This window comes from Schistocerca americana, chromosome 1 (assembly GCF_021461395.2).
Source record: "Schistocerca americana isolate TAMUIC-IGC-003095 chromosome 1, iqSchAmer2.1, whole genome shotgun sequence".
In the NCBI taxonomy this organism is placed as follows: Eukaryota; Metazoa; Arthropoda; class Insecta; order Orthoptera; family Acrididae; genus Schistocerca; species Schistocerca americana.
In genome coordinates this window covers 744,347,060-744,370,226 of record NC_060119.1, presented here as the reverse complement: position 1 = coordinate 744,370,226, position 23,167 = coordinate 744,347,060, and the positions used below count along the sequence as shown (strand labels likewise).

The following is a 23,167-nucleotide window of genomic DNA, read 5'->3' as shown; positions in this document are numbered from 1 at the left end:
ATCGCTTCAGACAGAGGGCCAATGTGGAAGCTGACCATCTGGCCACACCTAACTGCATTCTGAATGAATGTGTGGTCATATCTTCAGCAGGGTACAAGCAAGCACTTGTGGGCGGGGATTTGCTATAGTCCAATCCACAAACGATGGCAGTTGGGGCAGTTTGAAACATGGGCAGAGATTGCATTGTTGCCTGTTGCACGTGACAATAGCGTTAAGCGTGTACATGTTCTTTGCACTTGAAAAAAGCATATATACAGCAAATTATGTCTCTCGTTTGCTTGTGCGGAATTTTTTGCTTATCACCACCATCAGCAGTGACAACTCACAGCTAATGGAATAAAAATTCACTAAATAACTCACTACAGTCATGTTTAATACTCACACTGGATATGACATTCACAGCAGACTGCAGAGAACACTATTGAATGCTCACTGGGTGTCGGAAAACGCATGTCATAGACGCGCAGAACAAGCCTAAACTCGACCGCCATCATTTGTGATTCCAACTACAGTAATCAGGAGCTCCATGTTAGGCACATTATGGAGCCCCTAGGAAGATAGCATTCAGGGCTGGAAAGAAAGCCAATGTGCACTCGGTATGTCTGCCAGGGGGCCTCATCCGAGATGTGGACACAGCCTTGCTGCCACTGTTGAGCACGCAGAGTGCAGTCTTCTACAAGTTGTCGCTCATGTCGGCACTAAAGATGCCAGTTGCATGGGTTCTGAGGCCAGTTCACACATACAGCTGGTGGAAGTGGTGAAAGCTGCTGCCCCCACGCATGGGCTGCAAACAGAGCTCGTAATTTGCAGCATTTTTCCCAAAGTCGAGCAGGGTCCTATGGTTTGGAGACGAATAGAGGGTCTGAAGCGAAGGCTTCGTTGACTCTATGACTGTCTTGGCTGCAGATATCTAGCCCCGCATTATCAGGTGGGGATCTGTAGGATTCCCCTTCATAGGTCAGGGGTGCACTACACACAGGAAGCACCTACTCAGGTAGCAGAGTATTTGTGGGGTGCACATGGGCTTTTTATAGGCTAGGCAGTAGTTTGAGATATTCTGATGAACACTCGTCAGTTGATACACAGTACAGACACTTGAACTGTCAAAATTTTATCGGCAAATTGTTGAAGTATTCGTAACAATGTTCCATGAGTTTACTTTCCTCCAGGAAAGTTCTTTACTCAAATTATTCTTGAGACCTAGAGCTGGCTGAAACCTGAAGCAGAAAGCTCTGAGATATTTAGCGAATCATAGAATACGTATCAGAAAGACAGATTAGATGCCATAGGAGAGGGAGTGTTCATCGCAGCTGACAAAAATATTTCCTCTATTGAGGTCAAAATTGTGTGTGACTGAAGTAATTTGGTTGTGTGTAACAGGTCTAGGTGGAACCAAGTTAATTCTTGGATTTTTTTACCGGCCACCCAATTGCACTGTGAAACTTCTAGAGTTATTCAAAGAAGGTCTACAGTCAGCACCACCTAAGTACCAAGACCATGTGATACTAGTTGAAGGCAACTTTAACCTACCAAGCATGAACTGCTGGGACATAAACAGATTCACTGCATTGGGGGGAGTACAGTCAGTCTTGTAAAGTACTTTTGCATTTTCTGAAGACTGACTTGAGCAGCTAGTTCAGCAGCCCATACAAAATGGAAACATCTTACACCCTGTAGCTACAAAGAGACCAGACTTTATCAACAGCAGCGATATAGAGATGAGGATTAGTGATCGCGACGTCATTACAGCAACTATGATAATGAAAGTTAATAAAGAAGGCTAGGAGACGCTTTCTGTTAGTAAGAGCAGCTAAACAGTTGTTAGATCCCACCTCGGTAATGAAATGACATCACTTAGTTCCAGTCAGATAGACATAGAGGAATTAGGGCAAAGTTTAAACAGACTGTAAATTGTGGTCTGGAGAAGTGTGTGCCTAGTAAGTGGATTAAGGGTGGAAAAGATCCACCATGGTTTAACAAGAAAATTCAGAAAATTCTGAGGAAGTAAAGCCTGTTGCACTCTTGGTTCAGAAGAGAATGTGCAAATGATAACAGGCAAAGATAAGTAAAGATTCACGGATCTGTGAAAAGATCTATGTGCAAAGCATACAACAATTACCACTGTCATGCCTCAGAAAACGATCTGGCTAAAAAACCAAAACAAATTCTGGTCCTATATGAAAACGATAAGTGGATCTAAGGCTTTCATCCAGTCATTTGTTGAGCAGTCTGGTATAGTAGTTGACAATAGTAAAACAAAAGTCAAAGTTTTAAATTTCACATTTAAGAAATTGTTCACACAGGACAATATACCATCCATTTGACAACTGAACAGACTCCCATGTGGACGACATAGTAGTTAGCACACCTGGCACGGAGAAACAACTGAAAGAGTTCAAAACAAATAATTCACCAGGTCCAGATGGAATCCCAATTTGGTTTTACTAGGAGTACACTATGGCATAGGCCCCTTATTTGGCTTGCGTTTACAACTCTCATTCAATGCAAAGTCCCAAGTGACTTGTTCATGCGAAGTTCAGCTTGTCCTTTTCTTAGATGATGTACTGTGAATTAGAGATGAAAGGTAACAGGCATATACCATATTTCTAGATTTCCGGAAAGCATTTGACACAGTGCCTCACTACAGACAGTACGAGCATACAGAATAGGTTTCCAGATAAGTGAGTGGCTCAAAGCCTTCTTAAGAAATAGGACCCAGTATGTTGTCCTCAATGGAGAAGTGCCCCATGGAAATATGATAGGACTACTATTATTTCCTACATAAATGATCTGGCGGACAGGTTGGGCAGCAATCTGCGGTTTTTTGCTGACGACACTGTGACCTATGGTAAGGCGTCGAAGTTCTGTGACTGTAGGAGCATACCAGATGACTTCAACAAACTTTCTACTTGGTGTGACAAATGGCAGCTAGTTGTAAATCTAGAAAAATGTAAGTTAATGCAAATAAATAGGAAAGAGAAACCCATAATGTTCAGACACAGTGTTAGCAGTGCTCTGCTTGACACAATCATGTGGTTTAAATATCTGGGTGCCCAGAGAGATATGAAATCAAACGAAGATGTGAGTATTGGGGTAGGGAAGGTGAATGGTCAACTACGTTTTACTGGAAGAATTTTGGGCAAATGTGGTTTCTATCTGTAAAGCAGACTACATATAGGACACTAGTACGACCTATTCTTGAACGCTGCTCAAGTGTTTGGGATCTGTACCAGTTCAGATTATAAGAAGACTTTGAAACAATTCAAAGGTGGGCAGTTAGATTTGTTACCAGTAGGATCGAACAATATCCAACTGCTATTGAGATACTTTGGGAACTAAATGGGAATCCCTGGATGTGAAGCTATGTTCTTTCCAAGGAATACTGCTGAGAAAATTTAGAGAACCAGTATTTGAAGCTGATTGCAGAAAGATTCTACTTCCGCCAACACATATTTCACATATGGTCCACAAAGACAAGGTACTAGAAATTAGGGTTCATACCGAGGAATAAAGATGGTTGTTTATCCCTCACCCTATTTGCAAATGGAACAGGACAAGAAATGACTAGAAGTGGTACAGCGTACCTTCTGCCATTTAGCGTACAATGGCTAGCATAGTATGTATACAGATGTGATATAGATGTACTAGTGACTGGGTTGATCACACTGAATCCCTCCATAAGTGGTCACCTGCAGATGGGGAGGTTCATAAAATTGACGACACTTGCAATATTTTGTTTACTGAGCTTAAGAGAAAGTGTAACGTCAAAAGTGATCTTTGGCAGTGCATGGTGGAAATCAGTGGAGCATTGTTCCAACTGGGAGAAGCTGTTGCCAATGACATACTGTCGCAAGATCATCCTCCGCACAGGATAAACCAACTAAACAGCGGGCGAACAACTTAATGCACGTGATACAGTAGTGCACGGTACAACAGAACACAGCACTGCAAAAAAGTCTACCTGTAATTAGCATTAAAGTAAGGGAAATCAATGAGACTACCGTAGTGGGTACCAGTAGTGCCATATGCAAGTTGCATATCATTATACAGGGTGATTCAAAAAGAATACCACAACTTTAGGAATTTAAAACTCTGCAACGACAAAAGGCAGAGCTAAGCACTATCTGCAGGCGAATTAAGGAAGCTATAAAGTTTCATTTAGTTGTACATTTGTTCGCCATTTCAGCCAATAAAGTTTTTGGTCCCTTTTTCTTCGAAGGTGCTACTGTAACTGGACTACAGTATCTGGAGGTGTTAGAGAATTGGCTGTTCCCTCAGCTCGAACAAGAAGCACAACAATTCATATTTCAGCAGGATGGAGCGCCACCACATTGGCACTTATCTGTCCGTAACTACCTGAACGTCAACTACCCGAGGCGATGGATCGGCCGCCAGGCAGCCCGTGACAGAGCACGTCATCACTGGCCTCCAAGAAGCCCTGATCTTACCCCCTGCGATTTTTTCTTATGGGGGTATGTTAAGGATATGGTGTTTCGGCCACCTCTCCCAGCCACCATTGATGATTTGAAACGAGAAATAACAGCAGCTATCCAAACTGTTACGCCTGATATGCTACAGAGAGTGTGGAACGAGTTGGAGTATCGGGTTGATATTGCTCGTGTGTCTGGAGGGGGCCATATTGAACATCTCTGAACTTGTTTTTGAGTGAAAAAAAACCTTTTTAAATACTCTTTGTAATGATGTATAACAGAAGGTAATATTATGTTTCTTTCATTAAATACACATTTTTAAAGTTGTGGTATTCTTTTTGAATCACCCTGTACATTTAGGGATACATTTCCTGGAAAAATGTAAGGTAAACTTTTGTTATAAAGTCAAGATACCAATGGATGCACCAAACAGTAAGTTAAAAAACCACTGGATAAACAGGAAGTAGTGCCAAGCATGAGAGATCAATCACACAGGACCATTTCCTGTTTAAGTTGAATTGTTACAGAGTTTGTTAATAGGAAAGAGTTTTCAATTTTGTTTTTAGTTTGCTCTCTATATATGTCATGTGGTGGTTCAATGTAGTAATATCCATGGCCAACAGGTAAGGAAAGATCAGTGGGCTAATACAAACTCAGAGAGGATGCATTATAGCAGAGCAGATGATCCTGCATGTGCAGCAGTACTGTAGTAGCCAGCACAACAGAGTTGTGGTGATGTGTCTTGGTTTCAGGTGTCAGTATAGTCTTGATCCTTCTTTGTGCAGACTGAGCCTACTTAAGACAAGCTGCAGTACAGTTAACAAAGTTGAAGGATTGGGTCACCAAGGAAGTGATGTCATGATTGCCCAATGAGTATGTCTCAAGCAGCAGTTCTGTTGGTGGGATGGTACTGCCATTACAGAAATGGTGGCAGACTGAGTTCACATAAATACTGCCCATTTTACACAAACAATATCAATCACCACATGCAGCCTGCTATGAGGTATAGTTTATGCTGGTCAAACCTCAAATCACAGATGCTGCCTTCAATAGCTGTGAGCTTGCTGTCTCTGCCTAAGTGCGAATGCTACTGATTTGGAGCCTTCCAGCCTGTGTGTCACATGCTGGATAACTTTCATCCACTGTAGACTGTCAACCTTGGGCACCACAGAGCCCAAGGTTCTGTGGTTCGTGCATGGGTCACTTTGAAGCCCACCCACAATCACATGTGGGCACACACCACCTCTGTGAGCCGCCATTGTCCACAAGGTGCCCACAGTTTGGCTCTGCACACAGCAATATCCTGCAACAACACAAGCTGTATATCAGTATCAGTAGGGATGGTTGTATTCTCTGACCGTCACATACCACCCTGCCTCAAGACCTGACTCAGTGCCAGTCCACTGGAGTGATGACCATGTATCCTCGTCTTAGCTGCTGCCTGTCGCACAGGGGCAACGAAGCATGCTGATTACTCGCTGGTCTCAATGTGCTTCACCAATTGAGACCAGCCTGCGCCTTGGGCTGTGCTGACGCAACCTAGTACAACCTCGAATGATGTATTCAGACACCAAATAAACGAATATAGAAAATACTGTTTTTATCACTGGATGTCAGACAAATTACCAGGTACCTACACCACACTGCTGCTAACACACCTAAGGAGGAGAGTAGAACACCTTCCTGGCCAGTACCAGCCCAGCTCACCCACCCATCACTGAGGTCATGCACCTCTAACCTCTACAGTACTAAAAATGTATTACAAACAGTATATCAAGTTTACTACACCAAAAAGTCACAACACTCACCATAATGACAAGCAAAGATTAAGAACATAAGCCTCAAGAGCAGTAATGAGTTACTCTACAGAAGGATTCAGAATAAAGACATTAAAAGCATAAACTTTGCGTGACATGATTAAGACACTGGCTGTTGATGCAAAAAAGGAGAGTGGTTCACATTGCAGTGTGATATTGTTTCCGACGAAATGAAGTTATGGTGTACTGTCAGGCTTTAAACTTCAAATCTTTACTGACTAAAAACTTTCTGCCACCCAGTCAAAAAGATTTTGTATTTTTGATGAGAACTGAATCTGAGTGCCACATTTAGCCAGTGAATGTAAGAAGAGGTATAATGGATGACATTAGCAAAAATATGTTTATTGGTTGTTTCAGAGGCATTTCTTAAATCATACACAACATTTTAAAATTGTTTTCAATGTACAACAGATAAAATATAAATTGTTAGAAATGTAATAGATAAGATTATGATATTCTTATTCAAGAACATCAAATGGTGTGGTAAATAAATATAAAAACTATGCAGATTACAAATTTACCTGTGGACCATTTTGAACAACCATTGGCTGCTGCCTTGAAGGTGTTACTAAAGTAGGACTCGTACCCCTCGTAGCTGATGGTGCAGAAGGTGTGACAACAGGCACAGACACTGACACCTGACAAGGTGGCTGTGGAGGTGGGCGTGATGGTACAACAGGCACAGGAGCTGGTGACATGCGCTTCAAGAGCTGCTGCACATGGTGAGGAGGGGGTGGAGGTACAGGGGGTGGGGTTGAACTGCATCGAGGAGGTGGCACAGGGGGAGGAACTGAAGAAACAGCTGCAATAGGTGGCGTTGGTGGGGGTGGTTCAGTGGCGGCTGCAGCTGCTGCTGCGGCTGCCGCAGCAGCAAAGGCACTTGGTGAGTACTGCCGGCTGAGCTGAGGGTGAGGGTGACCTTGGCCTGGGCTATCAGAGCGTGAAGAGCCTGCTCCACTGTCCAATGCTGGTGATCCACGGTGAGGCCCAGCCAGTTCACGTTCTAGGCTTGGCTTGCGGATCAACTTCGTGCTCAGCGCAGAAAGACCTATGCACCAATAATCAAGTAATTCCTTTATTGACTCATCTCTAATAATAAAGAAATGTAAATTTACATACAGGCAAAATGAAAAAAAATCAACATTTCTGATAAAAGTCTCAGAAATTATAAATGTAGAGCTAATTGATGGTATAGCTTTAGTTAGCTGACAGCTCCATTTTTCTCACACAATATGTTGATGAAATGTTTTGTTTAAAAATGGACTCATCAGCTCAGCTAGAAATCTGAAAAAGTAAATCAAACACTGATGCAGAGCAAAAATTATAAATGACAGTTAGCTGTTTATTACCTAACAATATTTGTCTCCCACTCATTAAGAACATAAGGAAACAAAACTGAGCAATGAGATCACTGGAACATAGTCAAGCTGTGCAACATTAATGGTGGAATACACAAGATTATTTAGATACCTCCTAAACACTCCACGAGAAAAATGATGCTTTATAGTGATGGGATCATCACAAGAGCCTCAGCTGATGGTACTTATGACTAACGACTAAGAGTATTATTAAAAACAACTCAAGATTCTCATCAATCTAATTTTGACACTACCATGTAATCAACATAGTGTGAAATTATGTCTTTTGTATGACAGAAAATCAAATACAGTACCCAAAAAATATGATCAACATGAAAGTATATTCTACTGTTCAGTAAAGACAACTTATAAATTGTGGGCACCATTCCATTGGGAACTTCCCTGTTTGAATATGGTATCAGGATTGTGCTCACATAAAGATTTAACACTGATGTTAACAACTTATTTACTAATAAAGGAAAGAAAAATTATGATTTAATGTCATATCAGTAATGAAGTTATTACCAACAGATCACACACTTAGACTGGATTGAATGCTGAAGGAAATCAGGTATCATCTCAGCACTCTTCTTAGTTGATTTAGGGAAACCATGGACACCTAAATCTGGCCTCACTGCTCCTAAATGTGATTGCATTGTTCCTAGAATCTGTTGCCACGAAGGACACAGTTCTGACCCATTGTGCTCTTCAGTATTGTACCAGAAGTGAATCTGATACACAGACACTTGCTAGAAATCTGATCCTTTACTGTTGACAGAATCAGTGAACACTGTTATGACAGATAATTCATAGAAATTCACTTGGAAGTTCTTTAAAATTGAATCCCCAAGTGCATTAAGCAAACATTACATTTCTCAATTTATTTTGGATGAGTGATAGTGTAATGCACCTCAGGAGTAATCTTCAATCTACATTATTATAAAAATGAGTGTTCCCAGAAATTGTAGAAGCTAAATCTGCCTTTTTCACATTACAGCATGTATTGCTTTTTTGTTGTATGCCTGCTGGCCATGCACATCAGTGATTATATGTAGGAAAAAAGCACTGGGTGCCAATGACACACTGTCACTACCCTCTACAGGTTACTAGAGCTTTATCCCATATTTGCGTTGAAATATTTCTCTGGTTTGATTTTTGGACATACCAAACACTATTATTTCAAATGTGGTTGAAAAAGAAGTGTTTTGGCATTAATCTGCTTGTATTTATCTGGAACATTATTCATTTATTTGTGCTGCCATTAATTGTATGTGATGAATCTTTTGCAGTGTTGTTATTTATTTGCTACCTAATAACTCTGCATGATGCATATTTAAGACCATTGCATCAGCATTAGTGGCCCAATACAGCTCAATAAATTTGGAAATGGCACGATCATAGCATACAGTGTGATCTACAGAATCTCACTACATATAAAAATCATGTTTCTCCAAAGTCAGACAGACAATCATAGAAATAAAAGGAATCTGTACACACATGAATCAAATGGCTCACCAATTACCTCCTACATCACACTGGATATTATTGTTATTTCTTTATTGTCTCAGATGTTATGTCTGGTTAAAAATGGAAGGTGAGGCGGACCTTGATCAAGCGTGACTTCCTTTTAACTGTACGGTATATGTTACATTGCATTTAGGAACTTTCGGGTAATTGAACAAGTGTCAATAATTACAGATTTCTGTAGTTGTATGTATAAGTTTGGATGTAGCTGTATTGCATTGATGTACTGGTGGATACTGTGTGGTATGACTCCTGTAGTTGATAGCATAATTGGTATAATGTCAACTTTATCCTGATGCCACATGTCCTTGACGTCCTCAGCCAGTTGGATGTATTTTTCAATTTTTTCTCCTGTTTTCTTTTGTATATTTGTTGTATTGGGTATGGATATTTCGATTAGTTGTGTTAATTTCTTCTTTTTATTGGTGAGTATGATGTCAGGTTTGTTATGTGGTGTTGTTTTATCTGTTATAATGGTTCTGTTCCAGTATAATTTGTATTCATCGTTCTCCAGTACATTTTGTGGTGCATACTTGTATGTGGGAACATGTTGTTTTATAAGTTTATGTTGTAAGGCAAGCTGTTGACGTATTATTTTTGCTACACTGTCATGTCTTCTGGGGTATTCTGTATTTGCTAGTATTGTACATCCACTTGTGATGTGATCTACTGTTTCTATTTGTTGTTTGCAAAGTCTGCATTTATCTGTGGTGGTATTGGGATCTTTAATAATATGCTTGCTTTAATATCTGGTGTTTATTGTTTGATCCTGTATTGCAATCATGAATCCTTCCGTCTCACTGTATATATTGCCTTTTCTTAGCCATGTGTTGGATGTGTCTTGATCGATGTGTGGCTGTGTTAGATGATACGGGTGCTTGCCATGTAGCGTTTTCTTTTTCCAATTTACTTTCTTCGTATCTCTTGATGTTATGTGATCTAAAGGGTTGTAGAAGTGGTTATGAAATTGCAGTGGTGTAGCCGATGTATTTAAATGAGTGATTGCTTTGTGTATTTTGCTAGTTTCTGCTCATTCTAGAAAGAATTTTCTTAAATTGTCTACCTGTCCATAATGTAGGTTTTTTATGTCGATAAATCCCCTTCCTCCTTCCTTTCTGCTTAATGTGAATCTTTCAGTTGCTGAATGTATGTGATGCATTCTATATTTGTGGCCTTGTGATCGTGTAAGTGTATTGAGTGCTTCTAGGTCTGTGTTACTTCATTTCACTACTTCAAATGAGTAGGTCAATATTGGTATAGCATAAGTATTTACAGCTTTTGTCTTGTTTCTTGCTGTCAATTCTGTTTTCAGTATTTTTGTTAGTCTTTGTCTATATTTTTCTTTTAGTTCTTCTTTAATATTTGTATTATCTATTCCTATTTTTTGTCTGTATCCTAGATATTTATAGGCATCTGTTTTTTCCATCGCTTCTATGCAGTCGCTGTGGTTATCCAATATGTAATCTTCTTGTTTAGTGTGTTTTCCCTTGACTATGCTATTTTTCTTACATTTGTCTGTTCCAAAAGCCATACTTATATCATTGCTGAATACTTCTGTAGTAATTGGTTGAGTTGTTCATTTGTTGCTGCCAGCAGTTTTAGATCATCCATGTATAGCAGATGTGTGATTTTGTGTGGGTATGTTCCAGTAATATTGTATCCATAATTTGTATTATTTAGCATGTTGGATAGTGGGTTCAGAGCAAGGCAGAACCAGAAAGGACTTAATGAGTCTCCTTGGTATATTCCACGCTTAATCTGTATTGGCTGTGATGTGATATTATTTGAATTTGTTTGGATATTAAGTGTGGTTTTCCAATTTTTCATTACTATGTTTAGGAACTGCATCAATTTAGGATCTACTTTGTATATTTCCAATATTTGTAGTAACCATGAGTGGGGTACACTATCAAAAGCTTTTTGGTAATCAATGTATGCATAGTGTAGTGACCATTGTTTAGTTTTAGCTTGATATGTCACCTCTGCATCTATTATCAGTTGCTCTTTACATCCTCGTGCTCCTTTGCAACAGTCTTTTTGTTCTTCATTTATAATTTTGTTCTGTGTTGTATGTGTCATTAATTTCTGTGTAATGACTGAAGTTAATATTTTGTATATTGTTGGTAGGCATGTTATGGGGCGATATTTAGCTGGGTTTGCTGTGTCTGCTTGATCTTTAGGTTTCAGGTAAGTTATTCCATGTGTAAGTGTATCAGGGAACGTGTATGGGTCTGCAATGTAACTGTTAAATAATTTCTCTAAAAACAAAGATGATGTGACTTACCAAATGAAAGTGCTGGCAGGTCGACAGACACACAAACGAACACAAACATACACACAAAATTCAAGCTTTCGCAACAAACTGTTGCCTTATCAGAAAAGAGGGAAGGAGAGGGAAAGACGAAAGGATGTGGGTTTTAAGGGAGAGGGTAAGGAGTCATTCCAATCCCGGGAGCGGAAAGACTTACCTTAGGGGGAAAAAAGGACGGGTATACACTCGCACACACACACATATCCATCCACACATATACAGACACAAGCAAACATATTCGTCTTTAAATATGTCTGCTAGTGTCTGTATATGTGTGGATGGATATGTGTGTGTGTGCGCGAGTGTATACCCGTCCTTTTTTCCCCCTAAGGTAAGTCTTTCCGCTCCCGGGATTGGAATGACTCCTTACCCTCTCCCTTAAAACCCACATCCTTTCGTCTTTCCCTCTCCTTCCCTCTTTCCTGATGAGGCAACAGTTTGTTGCGAAAGCTTGAATTTTGTGTGTATGTTTGTGTTCGTTTGTGTGTCTGTCGACCTGCCAGCACTTTCATTTGGTAAGTCACATCATCTTTGTTTTTAGATATATTTTTCCTACGTGGAATGTTTCCCTCTATTATAACCATATTGTTAAATAATTTAGTTAGATGTGAATGTGTTGAGGTGGATTTCTTTAGCCAGAAATTTGCTATTTTATCTTTTCCAGGGGCTTTCCAATTGTGAGTAGAATTAATTGCTCGGGTGACTTCATGTTGCAAAATTATCACTTCAGGCATTTGTGGTATCATCTTGTATGTATCTGTTTCTTCTTGTATCCACCGTGCATGCCTGTTATGTTGTACCGGGTTTGACCATATGTTGCTCCAGAAGTGCTCCATGTCTGTAATGTTTGGTGGATTGTCTTTTTTAATGTGTGTGTTATCTATTGTCTGGTAAAATTTCTTTTGGTTTGTGTTGAATGTTTGGTTTTGTTTCCTTCTATTTTCACTTTTTTTGTATCTTATTGTTGTTGTTGTTGTTATTATTATTATTATTATTATTATTATTATTATTATTATTACTATTACTATTATTTGCGCAGAGATCCTGCAGAATTAGGCAAAGCATTCTGCCTTATTTAGGTATTCTTTCTGATTTTCCACAATTCTCTCATTTTTAGGGGTCAGAGCCTCAGTCAGTAAAAACAGAAACCTTATAGGATCGCTTTGTTGTCCATCTGTCTGCACAACTGTTAAAAGCCCTTTTACTAAGGAACAGGTATACGTATCAAGCTGAAATATATGTCACATACTGAAGTCTATGGTCCCTTGGCAGTTTAAAAAACTGAAGCTTCTATGTCAATGCAATCAAAGGATACAGCCATTTATGCCACATGTTTCAGTACTCACAAACTATTTCATGAAAACACATATGGTACTTCGCATTTATCTACAACGATGGAATGAGACCTGAATTAAGCAAAGGGGAAAAATTCCGTAAACTGTTAATTTGTAATTGTATCACATGACAAAAAATATTTCTTTCATCAATTGTTACCTGATGTGAAACTCTAAACAGTCAGTAGTTCTTCATTCAGGCTGACTGGGTCACAATAATAAAAGTCAAACATCAGGCACAGAATTACATTACTGCTCATATGATGGGTTTCAGAATTTATCCCTCATCAGATACCCACATACAACTTGACATGCCATATCTAACTGCAGTATTCGCTCCTGGATATCTGATGATGGGTAAATTGCGAAAAGCATCACACAAGCAATAAAATAATGAAAAAAATCGATTATTGACAAAATTACTTAATTGGACAGATAAAAAATCTACTTACCAAGTGGCGGCAGAGCACACAAAGACGGTTGTAACTGGCAAGCTTTTGGAGCCAATGGTTCCTTCTTCAGGCAGAAGGGTTGAAGGGGAAGAAAGAGTGGTAAAGGAAAAGGGCTGGAGATGTTGAGGAAAAGGGGCGTATTTCGGGAAAGTCACCCAGAACCATGGCTCAGAGGAGACTTACCGTACAGGATGAGAAGGAAAGACTGATTGTTGGGAACTGCATCGGACGAGATTTGAAAACCTGAGAGCTTAAAGGTGGAAAACAGGGTAATATACAGACAGAGATTACTGCTTAAACATTATGCATGAGTTAATAAGAATGAAAACCTACGTGCATTGTACAGTGATGGAAGGGGGGGGGGGGGGGATGAAAAATATATAGATACGACAATGAAAGATGTAGAAAACTGTAACTACTCTTTGCTTCACTCCATTTAAGGTTCCTAAATGTTTCATCGTCTCACCCGTCTATTTTTCACCGCCCCCTCCCTCCTCTGTTACGTACACTGCACTTAGCTTTTCACTCTTATTAACTCACGCATGATGTTTGAGCAGTAATCTCTGTCTGCATATTACCCTGTCTTCCACCTTTAAGCTCTCAGGTTTTCAAATCCCATCCGATGCAGTTCACAACAATCAGTCTTTCCTTCTCTTTCCATATGGTAAGTGTCCCCCCCCCCCTCCCCCCCGACCTACAGTTCTGGGTGACTTTCCCGAAATCTACCCCTTTTGCTAGACCTCTCCAGTCCCTTTCCTTCATCTCTCTTCCTTCCCCTGCCTGAAGAAGGAGCCAGTGGCTCCAAAAGCTTGCCAATTACAACCATCTTTTATGTGTGTGTTCTGGTGCCATTACATGAACAATAAAGTCATTCCTCACTTGATATTTGACATTTAACATTGTGAGCTGATCAGCTTGAATAAAGAACTACTGATTATTATAAAAATGGTCACCTGCCTCCTGCATGACTTTATATCACGTTTTTATTATTGGAATTAAAATATTCACAAAAATCTTGGAATTCCTCGGACTGATATCTTGCCAGTATTAATAGCAGGCAAAAATGATTGAGATTCTCAATTCCCAGAATGGACAAGCTGTCTATACACACAATTCCACTTGTACAGAACCCTCAGTGTGCGAATATTACTTGCAGTTGGCCAGTATTATCACTCTTCAGTCCACTTCATACCTCATTTCTTTGGGATTTAGTCTCCGACCTCACATTCCACTTGTATATCTTGTTTCTGTTTATGTTTCAGTCTTCAGTGTCTATTGTATTTATTTATGCTTTTCCTAGATCAAGATTGACTTGGGTGCTCCATGGTATCGTTGATTTGACCCCTTGTATGTATGTCAGAATTCTGTTGGTGAGTCTTGTTGGTGGTAGCCTTCTATTGTAACTGGAGAATGTTAACCTTCTTTTTCTGACATCTGCTGCTAAACGTAACACAATGTCTGTGGTTTTCCTAGAGTGTCATCTGTATCCCTCATCTGTCAGCTTCAGGCCAAGAATTTTTCTCACGATTTGGTGTCCTTCCTTCAGTATGCTTGTTTTTTTTATAGATTGTTAGTGTCTTTCTTGCATATAGTATTTCAGGCTTGGTTAGTTTGTTGTTGTGGCTGACCTGTGTTTGAACCAACAAGCTTTTCTTCTACGTATGTATTGTCTGTTGCAGTAAGATCTCTTCATTTTTTGTAGTCAAGTCTTTTGTGATATCTTTTCTCCTCCTGTAGGTTAGAGTATTTCACTTAGATATTTGAAATGTGTAACTCTGCTTATCTTGCCATATTTTGTGTCTAATTTAGACCAGAGTAATTCAGACTTCTGGAAAGAGACTTGCGGACTAACTTTTTCTGCGCATTCTTTAAGTATTTCCATTTGTTCGGCCGCTGTTGCTTTATTATCTGTGTGCATGGCTAGGTAATTTGCAAAAGCTCGGTTTGAGATCTGATCCCTGGATCACCCTAGTCATGTTGGTTTCCAGTACCATTGGATTTTCAGTTCTCTTTCCCATTTCCATGTAACTTTGTCCAGGATGAGGTTGAACAATAGTGAGGATAATCTGTCTGCTTGGCATACTCCTGTTTTGATCATAAGGGATTAGAGATTTCATGCATGAATTTAACTTTCGATGTTGTGCCAGCCAGTGTCTGCCTCATTAGCCATAGTGTTTTTAGGTGAAGTCCCTGTGCTTCTATGACACTGAACAAGGCTTCTCAGTCAACAGAACTGTACACTTTTCGAAACTTATGAAAGTGCAAATTGCTGTATTTCTGATACCTTATATTTTAGAAATGTTATCAGATTTAAGATCTGTCCTGTGCAGGAACAACAAGAGCGGAAGCCAGTCTGGTATTCACCAATTTTGTGTTCTAACTGTTCTTGTGTTATCTGCAGCAAAGCATGCTGAGTAAATTTTGTAGATGACTTGTAGCAGGGAGATTCCTCTATGGCTGTTCACATTCATTCTATGCCCTTTCTTACAGACGATGGATAAGTGCACATTTCCCATCATCAGGAAGTTTTTCTATTTGCCATATGGTTCTTATTATTTGTGTACATTGTGATAAGGACTTTGATCCGAGGTTCTTTATTCTTCAATGATGCCATCTTCACTGGATGCTCTGTTGTTTTTTAATTTAAGTATATCTTTGTTCATCTCTTCACATATTTGTGGGAGTGATTCTGGGTGAGTAAAGTTACAATCCTCAGGTTCAGGGCAGTTAAGGATGTAAGAGAAGTAAAGTGCCAGTTCCTGACAATTCTCTTGATCAGTTAATGCGAATTTCCCATCTTGTTCTCGGAAGCATAAGTTCTGAGGTTTGTACCCACAGACCTTCCTTGAGAAACTCCTGTATAATTCTCTCGTGTTGTGGTTGCGGAAGTTTTCCTCTATAGTGTCCATCTGCTTCTTCATGTAGTCAGTTCTGCAGCCATTTTCTTGACTCATTAAAATGATTACCAGTTTCTGGGGATTTTTTATTGCTGTATTCCTGGAAGGCATCTTTGGTTCTTTATAATGCATCTACACATTCTGAGTCCCACCATGGGTGTTTAGTACTGTTTTTCTGTGGTGTCAGTTCTTTTACATTTCGTGTGATCTTTCTATGAAATTCTTGCCATGTGTTTGCTTGTTGTTTTCCCATTGCTGCTTTATGTTGGAGTCTATGATCTTTTCCATGTCAAGCTTCTCTATGTGTGTTTTTTCTGATGGATTTTCTTTGGTGTAAATTTGATTTTGACTCAAGTTTGGTAGTGGTCTGAATCAACATTCGCACTTATATGAACTTGCATGTCATGGAGCTTGTGACGAAGCAAGTTGGGATAATTTGACTCCCCCTCTTGTTTTGGCATTTGCCTCCTTAAATTCGTTTTTTCACTTTTAACTAATTAACATTAACATACGTGAGTATAATCTGCATTCTCATAAAAGAGAAAGATTGGCTCTCAGTTTTAAAGAAGATATCACCAGATCTAATTTTGTGTTTAGTTTTATGTATGTAATAGATTTTCTAATTTATTTCAACTATTCCTAGTTAGTATCTTTTGTTATAGGGTGAAATCAGTAATTGTTTCATAACTTAAATTCTATTATTTACATATAAACAAATATAAAATCTGTAATAATTGTAAACATTTGGAAGACGAAATGTGAAATGTGAGCATTCTTTAAGTATTTATTTGCTTCTTTTCAAAAACATGTTAGCAAAGCCAGCCCTTAATTAATTCCAAAGTAATTAACAGTTTTGTCCAAAGTATTGTTTGCATACTTATATTTGTTAATTTCATGATTTAAACAAATAATTCGGCCTAACTCTTGCAGTAGAAGAAACTGTTAAAAAGATGTAATTTTTCGATGTATTCAGTTAATTTAATGAGCTAAGTTTTAATTGTAATTTCTGTAAATCTAACTTCGAACAATGTGTAGTTTCAGTACCGATTATTGTGATGATATATAAAGGTCTGATTTTTGGTCACGAGACAGTCAGTCCACGGCCGAGTTTCAGACGAAGAACCTGTGTTGGTTAGAACAACAACAATGCACCAACTTAACAGGGAAACAAGTGTTACACCAACAGGCCATGTTTTAAAGCAATAACAGTGTCTGTTCCTTATGTACCTGATTATTCTTCAAGAACTGTGAATTATGTGGTTATGTTTTTACTGCTCATTGATGTTCAACAGGAAACTATCGTAGCAGTATGTGGAGATTTGCCTGCAAACTATTAATGAGGCTTATCAAAGGTTAAACAATAGTGCACTGGCTATATATAACTGTGTAATATTGGGGGTTGTGAAAAGTGAAAGTAAAAGACAGTGAAACGCAACTGTGCCTCTGTCAGTTACATCATTTAAAGTAGTCTGTGTTGTACTTCCACAACCCATTTTTCAGCCAGTGTAGCAACGCAGTACGTCGACACCGAGGACAACAAACAAAGAAATAAATAAAGCAGGCAGAACTGCTACAAGCTCTTTCTGGGCTGGTTAGGAAATCACTACGGTCTATTTGGAATTCTCCCCCTTATTGTATAGGGATTTCCTGAGAGATGTCGATATAATCTTCAAGCTGTTCATGGGCTTAGTCTGATGAGTCTCGTGCCATTTTTGTTTCTATATTTATGCATGGGGAACATTCCCACAGTTTTATGGTGATATTTTTCTCTGCTGATTTGTGTGTTGAAATCGCCCAGGAAAATTTTTATATCATCTTTGGGGATCTTGGCCATTGCTGTCTCTAATGTTGCCCCGAATTTCCTTATTGATTTTGGGACATCTTTGTTATCTCCATTTGTGGGGGTATGTATGTTGATTGTGGTGTATTTCTTGTTTGCACACTGTATGTGCATTGTCCTCAGCCTGTTGATTAAGGGAGTGACTTTTGTAACTGGATTGATTATCTTCTTGTGTATCATAAAGGCCATGCCCAGAAGTGGGACACCCCTGGCAACTCTTTTTTCTGTCTCTCTCTTGAAAATATGGTAATTTCCATAATCCATTGTGTCTTCATCTGTTATGCATGTTTCCTGCAGGGCAAGTATCATTATCTCTAGTTTATCAAACTCCCAACATTAGGTTGTGCAGTTGTCCTGGTTGGATCAGTGTGTTTATGTTGAGAAATATAAATGTTTGTATGGAACTTTACCAGAAAACTCCAACTTTCTCTGTAATCATGTAAGTTCTGGTTCCCCAAAATCCGAGTTCTTGACTGCCAGTTGTTGATGGGTCCATTGGTTACCTCCTGAAATATTACTATTAATCCTTGCATAAATCATTAATATTATTATATTCTTTCTTTCCTCATATGTTATGTCTGGTCAAAAAATGGAAAGTGACGCAGACCTGGATCAAGCGTGACTTCCTTGTAACTGTATGGTATATATTACATTGCATTTAGGAACTTTTGGGTAATTGAACATGTATCAATAATTACAGATTTCTGTAGTTGTATATATACGTTTGGATGTAGCTGTATTGCATTGATATACTGGTGGATATTGTGTGGTATGACTCCTGTAGTTGATAGTATAATTGGTATAATGTCAACTTTATCCTGATGCCACATGTCCTTGACTTCCTCAGCCAGTTGGATGTATTTTTCAATTTTTTCTCCTGTTTTCTTTTGTATATTTGTTGTATTGGGTATGGATATTTCGATTAGTTGTGTTAATTTCTTCTTTTTATTGGTGAGTATGATGTCAGTTTTGTTATGTGGTGTTGTTTTATCTGTTATAATGGTTCTGTTCCAGTATAATTTGTATTCATCATTCTCCAGTACATTTTGTGGTGCATACTTGTATGTGGGAACATGTTTTATAAGTTTATGTTGTAAGGCAACTGTTGACGTATTATTTTTGCTACACTGTCATGTCTTCTGGGGTATTCTGTATTTGCTAGTATTGTACATCCGCTTGTGATGTGGTCTCCTCTTTATATTTGTTGTTTGCAAAGTCTGCATTTATCTGTTGTGGTATTGGGATCTTTAATAATATACTTGCTTTAATATCTGGTGTTTATTGTTTGATCCTGTATTGCAATCATGAATTCTTCCGTCTCACTGTATATATTGCCTTTTCTTAGCCATGTGTTGGATGCGTCTTGATCGATGTGTGGCTGTGTTAGATGATACGGGTGCTTGCCATGTAGTGTTTTCTTTTCCCAATTTACTTTCTTCGTACCTGTTGATGTTATGTGATCTAAAGGGTTGTAGAAGTGGTTATGAAATTGCAGTGGTGTAGCCGATGTATTTAAATGAGTGATTGCTTTGTGTATTTTGCTAGTTTCTGCTCATTCTAGAAAGAATTTTCTTAAATTGTCTACCTGTCCATAATGTAGGTTTTTTATGTCGATAAATCCCCTTCCTCCATCCTTTCTGCTTAATGTGAATCTTTCTGTTGCTGAATGTATGTGATGTATTCTATATTTGTGACATTGTGATCGTGTAAGTGTATTGAGTGCTTCTAGGTCTGTGTTACTCCATTTCACTACACCAAATGAGTAGGTCAATATTGGTATAGCACAAGTATTTATAGCTCTTGTCTTGTTTCTTGCTGTCAATTCTGTTTTCAGTATTTTTGCTAGTCTTTGTCTATATTATTCTTTTAGTTCTTCTTTAATATTTGTATTATCTATTCCTATTTTTTGTCTGTATCCTAGATATTTATAGGCATCTGTTTTTTCCATCGCTTCTATGCAGTCGCTGTGGTTATCCAATATGTAATCTTCTTGTTTAGTGTGTTTTCCCTTGACTATGCTATTTTTCTTACATTTGTCTGTTCCAAAAGCCATATTTATATCATTGCTGAATACTTCTGTTATCTTTAGTAATTGGTTGAGTTGTTCATTTGTTGCTGCCAGTAGTTTTAGATCATCCATGTATAGCAGATGTGTGATTTTGTGTGGGTATGTTCCAGTAATATTGTATCCATAATTTGTATTATTTAGCATGTTGGATAGTGGGTTCAGACCAAGGCAGTACCAGAAAGGATTTAATGAGTCTCCTTGGGATATTCCACACTTAATCTGTATCGGCTGTGATGTGGTATTATTTGAATTTGTTTGGATATTAAGTGTGGTTTTCCAATTTTTCATTACTATGTTTAGGAACTGCATCAATTTAGGATCTACTTTGTATATTTCCAATATTTGTAGTAACCATGAGTGGGGTACACTATCAAAAGCTTTTTGGTAATCAATGTAGGCATAGTGTAGCGACCTTTGTTTAGTTTTAGCTTGATATGTCACCTCTGCATCTATTATCAGTTGCTCTTTACATCCTCGTGCTTTTTGCAACAGCCTTTTTGTTGTTCATTTGTAATTTTGTTCTGTGTTGTATGTGTCATTAATTTCTGTGTAATGACTGAAGTCAATATTTTGTATATTGTTGGCAGGCATGTTAGTGGGTGATATTCAGCTGTGTTTGCCGTGTCTGCTTGGTCTTTAGGTTTCAGATAAGTTATTCCATGTGTAAGTGTATCAGGGAATGTGTATGGGTCTGCAATGTAACTGTTAAATAATTTAGTTAGCTATGAATGTGTTGAGGTGAACTCCTTTAGCCAGAAATTTGCTATTTTATCTGTTTCAGGGGCTTCCAATTGTGCGTAGAATTAATTGCTCGGGTGGCTTGATGTTGCGAAATTATCACTTCAGGCATTTGAGGTACCATCTTGTATGCGTCTGTTTCTGCTTGTATCCACCGTGCATGCCTGTTATGCTGTACCGGATATGACCATATGTTGCTCCAGAAGTGTTCCATGTCTGTTATGTTTGGTGGATTGTCTATTTTAATGTGTGTGTTATCTATTATTTGGTAAAATCTATTTTGGTTTGTGTTGAATGTCTGGTTTTGTTTCCTTCTATTTTCACTTTTTTTGTACCTTCTAAGTCGTTTGGCCAATGCTTGTTTTATTATTATTATTATTATTATTATTATTATATGAATATTTAGATTCAAGGATTGACAAGTTTCATAAGCTACTTGGCAAATAGCAATGTAAAGTTGCATGGCACATAGTACTGTTCTGTAAACGGAAATCTTTGTTTATAGATATTGGTGACTATTGTTACTGAAAAATACTAACATGATCAAGTAATTATTAAATTACCAATAGAAGATAAACAGCAGCTATTTAACATATCTGAGGAAGCAGCGGTTGTCTCCAAATTTACGTGGCTAAAGTTAGGAAGAGTATCATTAAGCAGTATAGTGACAGTTTATTGTTAACACAGTTCACGGATAAAGTTTACAGGCTATACTCTTCATCTGTTTATGTACATCTTCACTCGTTCGACATCCCTGAAGCTTCTCTTTATTGATAGGATCTATGAAACATGATTAATGTAGGACTGCTATTCTGCAAACAATGGCAATGTACCGGCGATAAGCTGTCCCTTATGTCACTTGATCTACACTATCCACCTTTTTGTAGCATAAGAGTGAATGAAAATGTACAGCAACTGTGATCAATGCATCACAATTACATGTATAACTTTCAGTTTAATGATTTCACAATATAATACTTTCTCATTATCCATGTCCACAAAGGCACAGCTGTAAATGTGTTATACTGGTAGCTCTCTGATAAAGACCTTCTTATTGTATTATGCTTCATACTGTCACACTTGGAATAGATCAAAACAATAGTTTCACAGCCTCACCAACAGGTGAGGCTGTGAAACCATATCTCAGCTCCAGTGACAATAAGTCTGTAAAATCCTTATAGGCATGTTACTAAGTGCTTTGTGTCAAATTAATGCCATTCTAACAACTACAATCATTTTATATTTTTTTAAAGTAGTGTTTTAAATATAAACAATGCTATCTTGTTGTATCACACATCATCAAAATTTTGACAAACTCTCATACATTTTAAATATATTAGATACATATCCTCTTCAGAGGTTGTTTCTTCACAATTAATGCTCACAAACACGCAATGTACAACTGAATATAATTTTTTATCAACATCAGCAGAGTTTACGTATCATTAAGATAATGTTAGCAGCACCGAAACGGCCACCAAAGCAACTTAAGCTCTTTTACTTCCTCTCTTGTGTGGAAATATCCATGAAGTTTCCTATAACTCTTCACTTGCATGTAAGAATGCTTACTGGGTGGCAAATGTACAACAAAAACAAATTGCAAAAATGATGAGGAAGGTTGAGACACACACACTTGAAAAAGAGCAGAAAAGTGCCTGAACAATTACTTGCAGAATTACTTGCATCAGTAATGCAGAGATGCAAGAATCCAAATTTTTATTTATGAGGTATTGATGTTTTGTGTACCTAGAATATATCTTCTGCCACTTAAATCACAAGTGGTGTATTGATTGTGCATCACCTATCCCATCACATACACACACTGTGCATATAAACTAATATTTAGCGTATGTGACTTTACTGATCACGCATCTTAACATCTGTCGAATTTCTGCTGATACGGATGAAAAAGGTAGTAATTTACAGATACAGTGTTTTTGTAGGAGGTACGAAGTATGAGAAAGAATTTTTAGTGTATAATTGAGTTTAACAAGAACATAATAAAAAACTGCATGTGCAGTAACAGAGGGGATAAAGAATAAAGGAATGCCATTGGTATGCGGCATTCGGTGCAAGAGCACTGTCTCATGTTCTTTTCCGAACTGACTGACAGTCTGTTGTAAAGTATTTTTAACTGTTTAGTTTTGACTCTCAGTATTTTCATCTCACTAACCATTTAAATTTTCCCACTCCAATACAGAGTTATAGTTCTCTTCACAAGCATCGTAAATCTACACTTCCTCTCATTTCAACACTAGCCATTGATTAATTTAACTCTGGTTTGGGAAGAATACAGAGTGTGTTCCATAAGTAGTGCGACCAATTTCTTTCTGACGCAATGGTACACCACAGCGTGTTGTAACCGGCTGGGCAAAATGGAGGGGGGTGTTAGCTTCAA

General features: G+C 38.3%; 1 protein-coding gene across 3 annotated transcripts in view; it reads right to left on the bottom strand.

Moving 5' to 3' along the window:
• The window catches only part of LOC124610925 (serine/threonine-protein kinase Warts-like), a 213,257-nt gene that overhangs the window by 58,673 nt on the left and 131,417 nt on the right, over positions 1–23,167 (bottom strand). For all 3 annotated transcript variants that reach the window (XM_047140199.1, XM_047140201.1, XM_047140200.1), the window contains exon 4: positions 6,769–7,295. In XM_047140199.1, the coding sequence (XP_046996155.1) occupies positions 6,769–7,295 (527 nt within the window). The remainder of the gene's footprint in view (positions 1–6,768; positions 7,296–23,167) is intronic.